Raw genomic sequence first — 12,399 nt, 5'->3', positions numbered from 1 at the left:
ATATAGTGTATTTGCAGCAGGTTCCAGAGTGAAAGATACTCTCAGCATCACCCTGGTGTAAAACCATCATTCAGAATTGATTTTAAATAAATACATAAGTTTTTTATTGTATTTTCCTAACGCATTATTTAAACTAAAATAATATATGAACCGAAGTGTTCATACTGTTCACTGTTCATTCCATCTTGATATTCAACACAAAATACAATTTTAATGCGAAGAAAATTTTAAGGAAAAGAAAATATTTATTTCATATGAAAAGGAATTTCATACAATATATTTCAAACTTTTCTCATTCATATCAAACATTGAAATTCAAAAACTCTGATTTGTATTATTAATTCTGATGCTGTAGGTATGCAAGTAAACATTTGCATGTCATCTCGAGAACATTTGTCGCTTTGCGAAATGCCAACGGAACAATGCTTGTCAGTTAGAGCTGTGACAGCTCTTTCGCTATGTCTTCTTCTTCGTCTCGTTCTAAATACTGAATAACTCCACGCCACTGCTTTTCGTGGTCTTGAGGAGACAGCAAAGGAGTCACCGTGACAATTATTATTTTAATAATACAGCGATGAGTTCTCTTAGCAGTGTATGACATCTTTAAGCTTTCGGGACAATGTGAAATGAATGCCATTGTACCTAGTTCTAATGGGATCTTCTTCTCAAAAAGTTAGAAAGGAATATATTTAATCATTTTTACCGGAAATATCAACCTTACAAATCTTATTAGAGCTGACTGCATGATTAATAGAGTTCTCACATGTGTATGTAATATCCTGGCATACAGGGTGTTTGGGGTGCGTCAGAATCCGTTTTTCGGGCTCTTGGAGTGTCAATGAAACATATTTGAAACGAAAATGACTTGAATTGGAAAAAAATAATTATTCCTCTTTCATTTAGTTATTTTATGGTATCATATAAATCGTTGAGATAAAAGATTTCTATGAGACTATAAAATTACCAAGTAAACATCTCTAAATAAAACAAACACGCTTGTTTCAAAAATTGTTACAAAATTTCGTGAATATTGTCGATTGTGTTAGACAGCATGTTGGCCTGAAGTTTAAAAAAATAGAATTCGTGGTTCAAAATATTTGGAATTCTAATTGAATTGGATTGTGTGGTATCATTTTTTTATTAAAAAAAAATATTAAAGCAATATGTATATTTGTTTTACTGAGGATAAGATTTGTTATTATGTTAATTTACAATGTTAACGCGTAAAACTATCCGAATAAAAAATGGCGCTGGAATCTTCAAATCTAAAATAACCAGTTAAGCGCCATGACGAATTCCTGTGAAAATAAGAATGTTTGTTTTTTATGTTTCCTTCATTTGTGTATCAAGCTGGATGTTTTGATTTAAGTAGCAGGCATTTCCCAACCCGAGAGCCAAAAGAGCCTCCCAGAAGTTTAGACTAAAGTATCACAAAGAACAAAATATTATGAGCACGATTCAGTAAAAAGTACATTAAAATCAACGTAATAGATGTTCACATGATACAAGATAATAAGAGGGAAGAAGTTCATGTTTAACAAATTTATTTGTGAACAAAAATTATTTTATTTATAACTATGTAAATTAAACATGGTCACATAATATTATTCTACTTCTAATATTGTAATGCTATTATAGTTATTTTTATATCAACGTTTCATTAAAAACCAAAACAGGGCAATTAACCATTAATAAACACGAAACAGATACAAAATGATAACCTCAAGGTACCTGTCGATCAAATGTATTATTTTTATAACTTAAAATAACTCCCAACTATTGCAAACTTATAACCAAATACGCATACAGTAAAAAAATAGCAGCGACTCAAATATTTTTACAAAATTTGTGTTTTTTCTATACATTCCTTAATCGACTTAATTAACTTATATGATGACCTAACAGAAGAAAAATAAAAAAAAACTAAATTTATAAAATCTAAATATTGTTTTTTATGCGTTTATGAAAGTTCTGCATCAAGTCACGTAACAGGTGAGGGGTGGTTAACGATTCTAGTTATAGTTATCAAATTTGTGTCGCTTTAGGTAGGGAATTAGTTTAAATTTAAAAGGAAAATATTTCTTGATTTGTAGGAGAACTTAGACAGCCGGTGAATTGAACTCAAAAAGCCTAGATGGGAACCATGATGTGATGTGATATAAAAATCACATATTTCCCAAAACTTAAGTGAATCATTATTCGAAGTCAATAGTATATGATAATCTTTAAATGCGCATTCAATTAAATTTTAGACATGACAGCTAATAATAAAAAAATAACGTTTGATTTATCTTAATAAGTACCTACCTACACCTAAATAATAATAAAAAAATGTTGCATAATATCTACCGTTGATAAGTACCTACGTACAAAAATTGCATAAGTAATAACTAGACAAATATTTTGGTAGGGAATCGAAAAACAAGTTTTGTATATAACTGGGGGCGTACTCAGTTCATTGAAATAGTGGATCTTTTACACTATAAGCCTGCCTAGTTATTTCACTTTTTTACAGATGTAGGTTTGTAGATATTTCAAATTTTTAATTTTCTTTTACACATGAAGCTGTTAAATATATTGATTGTTTAAAAATCTAAATTGCTACCTAAGTAGATAATTAGAATTAGACACTTGCGTGGAGAGTAAAAATATATATTTTTACAAACTTAGATATTTCTCTCTTGTTCCTTAATTTCGGTATTCTTTTTTAATTAAATTATGGGATAAACTAAAAAATATTGTAGATGGATAAATTAGCTTAGCTGTTAATCACAATAAGCAGTTTATATATTTCGTGTAAACTTTTCGTGTAGCTTGGCTGTAAACTACAATAAGTAGTTCATAAATATCGGGTAAATATTCATTAGCTTCGCTTTAAACCACAATAAGCAGTTTGTATGTTTCGCGTAAATATTCGGATATATGATTTTTGGAAACCTCCGTCGCTCAAGGCGTTTTTTTTTTTAAATACGCTACGCTTGAGTGGTTTAGTATAGATAAGACAGACGATACAAAAGCTTCCTGCGAGAAGCGACAAAACGAAAATACCCCCTGCTTCACCCTTCTCAATAATTCAACCTGTCATACAGAATTTAGGAACCTAAAACCCCAAGAACACAGCCTTAGCCGGGTTCAAACCGGAGGACCAAATCCCCCGCAATCCTAAATGGAATTAATTTGTAAGGTGTGGTGGTCGCACCTCACTCTGCGTTCATATAAATAATTACATAAGTGCAAATTGTTCCGAAGGATTACGAATGGATCTTGTTTAAACTAAAATAACTGTAGGTCAGACAAATAGGAGATAATACATATAATATTACTATTCTCTATTGAAATTCAAACCAAGCAATTTCTATTTTAGAAATATTTACTATCGAAGAAAGCAAATACTTTATGGCTTGACATTATATACATGAAAGAAAAAATACTTTATTTAACCACTTTAACCACATAATGGAAATATAAAATTTATATTTCCATTGGTTGGTTGAAGGTTGAGTGCAACCGATACCAGTCAATCTATATAACTCAATAAAGTCGTTTAAAACAAAGTTTTTAAAAAGACATTTAGAAATATTTAAATTTAACTGTCACATCAACCGTGTAAGGCTTGGTAGTAGGAATGCCAAAACCACATATCAAAATCAATGTATATAAAAATGAATGTTTCGTTGTTTGTGCCATATAGACTTCAAAAATATTAGACCGATTTCTCTAAAAAAAGTTTGTACTTATTCATTGCAGAAGTGTTTAGTTTGAATTGTAGAAGAAGTCAAGGACACCCGAAGAAGACTTTACGCACTATCTTTGCACAGGAATGAGCTATGGAGTCGGTATAATATAGATTTTCTAAAGTAACAATGGTATTCGGTAGTGAATGGTAAAAAAGTCCGGAACGCCTGAGGGAGATTCAACTCTTATTTCTGCACTGGAAACTGTTATTTATCGAATCTACGATAAAACGTAGTTTTTAACAGTAAACATTTGGATTTCATGATATTACGTGAAATAAATTGTAGAAAAAAAATGAATCAATTAATTATTCGTGGTATAATGAGGTGTACGTGATAAAACAAAGAAAGAGGCGTAAGGAAGGCATGATACGATCAATTGAAAGAAATACTTATTGTAATACAATAATATTGTAATACAATAATCAATTTTAAAATGCGGTAGATTTTTTCCCTTTTAAAATGTCCACAGGTACAATATAATTCACAACAATAAATCCATTCATAAGTCCCCGAAAAACGTGTGCTAATGTGAAAATATATTCGTTATATCTACGTCAATTAAGTTTTTATTTTTTTAAATAATTCAAAAATTTATGAAATATAACATATCGCTTAGTATAAACCACAAATACATTTGATTTTCCATTTTTCTAATTATTACTAAAGAAGCACTGATTCTTTGTGAGTCGTACGAACTAGCAAAGTATACTCGTACAAATATAATACCCAAAATATAATATGTGTATTTTTTCTTGTAATTTTTACCCTCAATAATTTAAAAATATTGATCTGCTTAGGTGCTTCAAAATTATTGAAAAGTTTCTAGTTTATCAAAATATGGTTCAGAAAAAGGTTTACCATAAGCATCCGAAAAAAATCTAGCGTAACATTTTAAGTCAGAAGTCATATTTCTTTCTTCCAGTTTGAAAGAAAGTCACATAATTTAATGAATGCACCCGAAAGTTCGGTAAAGTTTGCCGAATTCCTCGATGTAATAAAGTAAATTTCCGCCGCCATGGCCCTCCCCTTTTCCCGCCAAGTGGCCGGAAGTCACGGTAGCCATCTTTAGACGGGACTTCCGGTATACGGCAAAACGAGAGATTTATTATTTGAATATGAAAAATACAGTTAGCTCCGTGCGACATAATAAATCAATATGTTTTGCGAGTGCCCATTGAAGGAATAATGGCGACGCTAATGTACAGATTCTGGCTGCTTTAATCTCCACGCAAATAAATCATAGCTTTTAGTTATTCATTCATTCGAATATTTGAAAATCTATTGAAAGACTAAATAAATTAGGCACGGCTTAGAAAATAATACCCAGAAAATTTACCGACCTATCATCGACTAAGGCATTTTTAAAAAAAATTTTTTTTTTTTTATTACTTTATTTATTTTCATTTCTTTAGACATATTATACATATTAATAGATAGTATATAATAACACAATATATAATACCAAATAGTATACACAAGAAATGAAAACCCACTAAGGCACTGCCTGAGTGTGGGTAATATAAAACGATTACTATATTTCAAGTACCTAAAGTATAATATACATTAGTTGAAAAGTTTTTTTTTGTTTATAGTTATTATTAAAACGCAAAGTCGTGGGACGCTTAAAACTGAAATAAATATTTTCTTGTAATATGTTGGAAAATTAGATTCCATCTTACGAGGTGTTGAAGCGTAGTGATTTTCTTTGATGATTTTCATTTTTAATTTCTAAGAATTTCATCCTTATTATTTTAGCAGGCTTGACTGTCAAAAGACTGAATCGAATTAAACGAAAATAATTACTTAAATGTCCTTACCTCTGTTCAAAGTATTGTTTTATAAGGACCGTTAAAAAATCATCACAATGAATGAGTCAAAAGGCAGACCCTCCCACTGCGGTGCAGGGCATAGGGTCAAGAGAGTCTAGCTGTAGAGGTCGAATAATCTCCCTCATTCGGCCTCTTCCGATCCTGGTACCTACCTCTACACATACCTCAAATCATGAACCCGCGAACCCATGATAAGTCACCAAACGTATCGATTCACTTGGGGTGTCCTATGGCAGAGGTGTTGGTTTTTTAAATGATTGGTTCCTGGGAGGCGGTACCTATGGTCGCTTCCTAAATGAAACGATAATATGTCCTAAAAAATTATTCAATAATACTAAAATCAACAAATTATTATATTTAGTATTGTATAAATTATAATATTTTAAGCAGTAATTGTCGATTGGAGTACTTGTACATATTTAATTATTTGGCGGGTTGGGAATAAACCGACGTGGCTCAGTGGTCCAGAGCACCTGACCGGACATCAGAAGGTGCGGGTTCAATTCCCGTCGGAGGCATTTATTTTTACTCTGGAGATATTTTCAATTTGTATGGATATTTCAGGTGATTAATTAATGCTTATAATAATTTGTTATCCTTTGTGCTATGCATAAAAACCTTGTCTTATAAACAATAGTTTATCATTTAAAAAAATATATAACTATAATCGCATATCTAAAAATAACAATATTCACTGAGTATTTCGGCAGATGATAATTATTTTTAAATCCCTATATAACCAAAAAAATCACTCCAGTGGGTAGAAAATTAAACCATTTCCAGTAGCATCATATTGTACCATTATGGGGAAACGGTTTTTGGCGTGGGGCTTATCAAAGAATTCCATTTATTTGCATATTTATTACACTATTCTTTTGGAATCGGGTGAAGTCAGTTATGCCAAGATTTTCATAATAAATTTGCATTGTAAAGAATTCTGCAGAGGGAATTCATTAAAGCAAGAAATAATATTTATTCCAAAAAATCTTATTTTTTTGTGGAAGTTAAAAAATATACTAAGAGAAATCAATTTTGGCCCTCACAATAAATTATCGGGTCTTATTGATTAAATATCAATTTTTAACAATGTTTTATGGATTTGCCTTGATAATAAATATATTATGACGATTTTAAGAATTTTGGTTATATTGTAAAATATTTCGATTTTCATGTATATGAGTTCCGATGTCGTTATATTATGTTCGTAATTTACTTAAAGTTTATCAGGAAATCTGATAATTAATTCGTAAGGTCTGCAATCCCGTTTTTTACCAAAATTTCCAAAAATTTTCATAAGTTTTTTTCAGAGTTTTATAATAAATTAGCAATATTATTTTTTCCCATGTACGTACGTAGGTATCATTTCTCAAAAATCGTTATTATACTTTTATGTACAATTTTGATTCTTGGTCCTTTGAAGTTTACAAAGTTATTTTTTTTTTATTTTTTTATTATTTATTAACCAATAAATTAACATACATTTTTTTGGTATAATCCACCTCACTAGGCTGAGCCTGTTCTGAGGTGGCGGGAGTTTGATTTAATTTTAGATAATGCGAATTTACATAGAATCAAAGATGTAGATAAAAAGATATACATAAAATATAAATAAAAAAAGATATATAATAATTAGAAAGATAAGAATTTTAAAAAGAAAAAGAAAAACATAAGAAATAATGAAAATACATATAAATGAGTGAGAACAGAAGAGAAAAATTCAGGCGTGGAGTGCCACAATTTATGGTATTGTAGATGTTATCTGTCCGCAGTATACAATGCCTTTGTTGACTATCCATGTGTGGATTTTGTGTCTTATATTTACACTTGTTGCCAGGTCTTTAATATCTTTTTCCATTAAATTGAAAATTTTTGGGGCCAGATTATGAAAATGTCTTTGTCCATAGGTGGTATTTATCTTCGGGGTCATGTGTTGATGTCTGTTTCTTGTTTCGTAATTGTGTTGTATAGTATGATGGTTAAGTTTGTCTTTTTGGTAATATAGAGTTATAATTTTTATGTATAGTTGCTGTATGTTCAGTACGGTGAAGTCCTTAAATAACTGTATTGTCGAGAATCTGTAAGGTTTTTTTGTGATAACTTTAATTAAGGCTTTTTGCGCTTTGACAAGAGGGTCCATATTAGTTTTAGCAGCACCACCCCAACCAATCATACCGTGAGTGATAATTGATTGGGCTAGTGCGTAATATATTGTTTTTAGAGTCTTCGTTTGCATTATGTTTCGTATGTTCTTAAAGAAATATATCAGTTTTCTAACTTTGCCCGCTGTTTTATTTATTTGTTCTGTCCATCTGAAATAGTTGTCAATGTAAATGCCTAAGTATTTAATTACCTGGGTTCGTGTTAATGGGTTGCATAGGCAGTTGTTTTTAGATGTGCAGTCATGAATGGTTAAGTTTTCATCGAGTCTTGGTTGTCGTCTGGGATCTATGCTAAATGTCATGTACTTTGTTTTATCTATATTTAGTGTCAGCAGATTATATTTATATACGTGAAATACGTTTTTTTTACATTTGTACCATTTCGGGGCGTTCTCGTACGTTCAGAGCAGCTTGCAAACATAGTTCAATGAATTTTAAAGTGTCTTTCCCATTTGTTATGGTGTTCAAATTGGCAGTGGACAGAGAAGAGGACATTGTTTCAGTAAATATCAACTGACAAACCAGAATGTACTTTGCATATGCGAAACAGTGATAATATGGATGTTAACATAATATTCTGCAACTACACGGTACTATAATTGCAATGTAGATTCATAATCTCATAAAAATAATGTAGGTACTCCAGTTCTTACCACTTTTGATTAAAGATCTATAAATAAATGAAAACGAATTCACTCGCACTCTATGCTAGGCCGTTCAGAAACTTTAAGATTATAAGTAATTTCGCACTAAATTGGTGCCACCATTTTTGAATGCCTAGTCGCAAATTTGACAGTTTACAAAAAAAGATAGGTGTCTTAGAGTTTTCATAAACTAAGCAACAGAGAACAATCATAGTGGAGTAAGGTTTTATTGTCACATTAACACACATTTAACGACCTCTTTGGTTGAGTGGTTAGTATCCATAGCTACAAATCCTGAGGTTGCGGGTTCAAATCTCGACATGCGCAAGTAAATTTTATTTGATTCATATGTGCTATTTTCAGAGTGGAAGACCCTATGAGTATCGCACTGGTGTAAGACCACAATTAATTATTGAAATGGATTTAGCCATGTTTGGTTACCAGATCTGAATAGCCAGGTACTTCCCCACCTTTCTCTCCCCATGTCCTTCCCCTCCCTACTACCTTCAGCTACAAAACATACCCCAATTGGGATGCCAAAGTCTCATTGGCTCCAGACGGTATTCCCATAAAAAAAAACACATTTTATCCACAATATAACCATAAGGAGAAATTGAAGTGATAACAAGGTTATCACAATGAAACGCATAGCAAAAGGGGAAATATAAGTATTTTTAAAATCTCTTCAAATTACTGATAATCCTGTTTAAAACTGGACTGCAAGCAGCTTCCTGAAAAGTGTTAATAAATTTGTAATAATATCGGAACGAAATGATAATATCACGACGAAATGCAACAATGTTAGATTAGTTAGAACACGTGTTGACCAAACATTGGTATTTTACTCAAAGTTTATCAGGATACCTGTCAATTCATTTGTTAATATTCTACAATTCCGTTTTTAAATTAAATTAGCAATATTTTTTATCAGGATGTTTCCTCCGTGCACCACTAGGAGTAGGTAAGAACGAAATCACATTAATCACAGGTAGCACTGACAAATTTCCAGAGTGCTGAACACTGCATCTGTGAATTTAATTTGTCCAGGTAGGTGGTTTTTCCTATATTATTATAAAATAAATTAGTAAACTTTCGCTAAGAGATTATGAAAATTACTTAATAAAAAGTATTTACCGGTTTGATTCTGGACAAAACTTCCTCCAAAAAACGACAATCGCGGAAAACTATGACGTCCAACTGACATAGAGTATCATTTTTTACATGCCCTACACTTTTTAATATGTTGGTCTGTAGCTGGACATTATGACATTTTGTGGTAAGGTTAATGCTTCAGCACATTTGCAAATGATGAAAATATAAAGTGGTGGCTTTCTCCCGCAGCCTTTCAAAGGGTTAATGTCCGCCATAATAACAATCCGTGTTATTGCATCCTCGTCTATGCACCAGCTCCCGAGTGTTCCGTGAAACACTAGAATTTTGCTGGTATCCGCAACAAGGTTAATAAAATATGCAGATTAATTATAAACATTCGCTTTGCTGTTTGTTAGAGGGCTTCGCGGGCTTTGAAGCCCCATCAACTGCAAACAATTATCACGGTCGTGATAATTTACTTGCGGCTGGATCATTTTTCAAGGCGTGCTGCGCTGTAAAGATGTTTCGTGAGCAGTATGCAGTTGGTTAAACAATGCCTTTGAAACAAAAGCAATAGAGGCGGTCGAATTTGGTGCATCTGATAAAACTACAAAGCTGCATCGGACGCGAAAGCGACTTGGTTTGCATAACGATGTTGGAAAAATACAGTTTTGTGTTTGAAATTCAAAAGGTTTTGCTGATGTTTATTCGAATGTTGTTATGTATATATATTATATTAACTGGATTATATGCAAAAATGGTTTTAATTTGGAGAAAAGTGTGTATCTTCAATTACGCAATAAGAGGATAATTTAGTTTTTTATAATAAAACCAATCCCAAGATGATATTCATTAAGTACTTACTAGTGCAGCCCGTGAAAAATCATCAAATCAGTTCCAATTTCAAACATATTACATTATAGGTATGTATCTACTTTATTGCTTATCTGAATTCTTCAAACAACAGTTTCAATTATGAAAATACTTAAATTCGAAACGATTCCGAGTTCTTGAGTTTATCGAACAATAGTTACGCAGAACAGATAGTTTTTCGTGGGTTGTGTCTCAATGTTGAGATATCCAAATATTAGTACGTAAGTAATAGAATATTTTTATAGTAGTTTTAGAATAGATGCACACTAGATATAAGTGTTAAATTTTATAACTACATAAAACATTCTTTAAAAAAACACTTAACCGAAGTTAGTATTTTGTTAGGAATAATCGTAATAAAAGTGGTATGACAAAATAAATACTCTCACTTGGCAATGAAATTGGGTATTACAAAATAAATACTCTCACTTGTCAATGGGTATTAAATAAATACTCTCATTTTTCCATACAATTGGGAATTACAAAATAAATACTCTCATTTGTCAATGGGTATTAAATAAATACTCTCAGTTGTCAATAAAATTGGGTATTACAAAATAAATACTGTCACTTGTCAATGAACAAAATTGGTTGAGTTTCAATGATCTCTTTGTTGCTTTTAAAAAATATATTTTTGTTATTTTCAAAGCATATGTACAAGGCGATAAGGCGAAAATTTGGCTTCAGCACACCAAGAGTTAAATAATAACTATTTAAGGCGATGCACTACGTCGTGTGATATTTTAAATTGAGCCCCTATCAATAACAACCCTTACGTAGATGGCGATAAGGTTTAAATTCCCGCTTAACACCATCCGCCTGTTTTGATTTATGCAAGAAAAAAACATGGCCAAAAAGTGCTTTTTATTTTATTTTGTGGATGTTCAGGCATAAATATTTAATTTTTTTCCGATCGTTTTATAAATAAATTAATTTGCCACATTATACAATAAAATCATAACCAAAAATGGGTTCGTAAGTGGGAGATTTTGAACTTTAAAGCAGTTTTCATAGGCCTAAACATTCTTTTTTTCTAGGCTTATAAAAAGATTTATTTAAAAAATTCTCTATTATTTCAAAGGTCAAGATGTATTCTACTTGCAGTATTTAATTAAAGCATCTGAAACATTTCTAGGCGACCAAATTTTCAAATCAAAAACACATGATTTTGCATTACTACGTATGGCATCGCCTTAAACTAAGTAGGTACCTAACGGATTACAACAGAAATAAAATGAAAAAATAAGTAAGGTGTTTTTTCCGATTCAAAACTTAGGGAAAAAAGTCAATCTCAATTTTTTTTCTTCTCTTCCAGTTTCCTGGAGGGCGTGGAGGACAGTACAGTGGGGGGCCGGAAGGAAGTTACCAGGGCGGCACAAGAGGACGAACGAGGGTAAGTTTGATTTCTTTTCAATTTTCAGTTACGTTGTATTAAAAATACGAATACATTAGTTTTTGTACGTTAAGCCCACACAGAAAACCCTCACGAAAATAATATCCTTCGGGGCGTATGTTTTCTTTGGTGATGGTTTTTGGAGGTATTTTTAAGGAAAGGAAGAGGAAGTTATAGCAAGGAAAATGTATGATGGGTTGGTAGGAATCTATCGGTCAGTGAGTACAATGTATCGGACGTGTGAATTCCTCCCTCCCGCTGCTTTGCATGACGATGGGTCGATATAGTCCAGCTGGAGTGGCAACCCAACTTTTATCGTTATCTAGTCTGCCACGCTTCTGATGGGCATGCGTTTCCAAAAACTGCACACACCACACCCGATGAACCCGGGAACCCCTTCTAAATCACCAAACGTAGCGAACCACTTCTTTTACCTATGACCCGTCTTCCAAATTGATATTTATTAGCTAATAATAACCACCTTGCCACCTTCAACAAATAAATACACTTTAATTTATGAAAGAACCGTTTATTGCCTTTACATTCTATACAAATACCTCGACCGTAAAAATCACAGTACCATATAAAATCGATAGATGGAAGTTGAAGTAACTATATTATGATATATGAGTTGAATAAAAAGGAGTATGAGGAGAATATATAGGAGAAGTT

The 12,399-nt window shown here is 31.9% G+C and overlaps 1 protein-coding gene across 1 annotated transcript in view; it reads left to right on the top strand.

The window, feature by feature from the left end:
• The window catches only part of mmd (disintegrin and metalloproteinase domain-containing protein mind-meld), a 689,072-nt gene that overhangs the window by 415,187 nt on the left and 261,486 nt on the right, over positions 1-12,399 (top strand). Inside the window, exon 6 of the mRNA XM_089634149.1 lies at positions 11,650-11,727. Coding sequence (XP_089490275.1) covers positions 11,650-11,727 — 78 coding nt within the window. The remainder of the gene's footprint in view (positions 1-11,649; positions 11,728-12,399) is intronic.

This window comes from Hesperophylax consimilis, chromosome 8 (genome assembly GCF_061612785.1).
Source record: "Hesperophylax consimilis isolate HC1 chromosome 8, BYU_Hcon_1.0, whole genome shotgun sequence".
Taxonomy (NCBI): Eukaryota; Metazoa; Arthropoda; class Insecta; order Trichoptera; family Limnephilidae; genus Hesperophylax; species Hesperophylax consimilis.
Note: the sequence above shows the minus strand (reverse complement) of the source record. Positions and strands in the feature narration are given on the sequence as shown.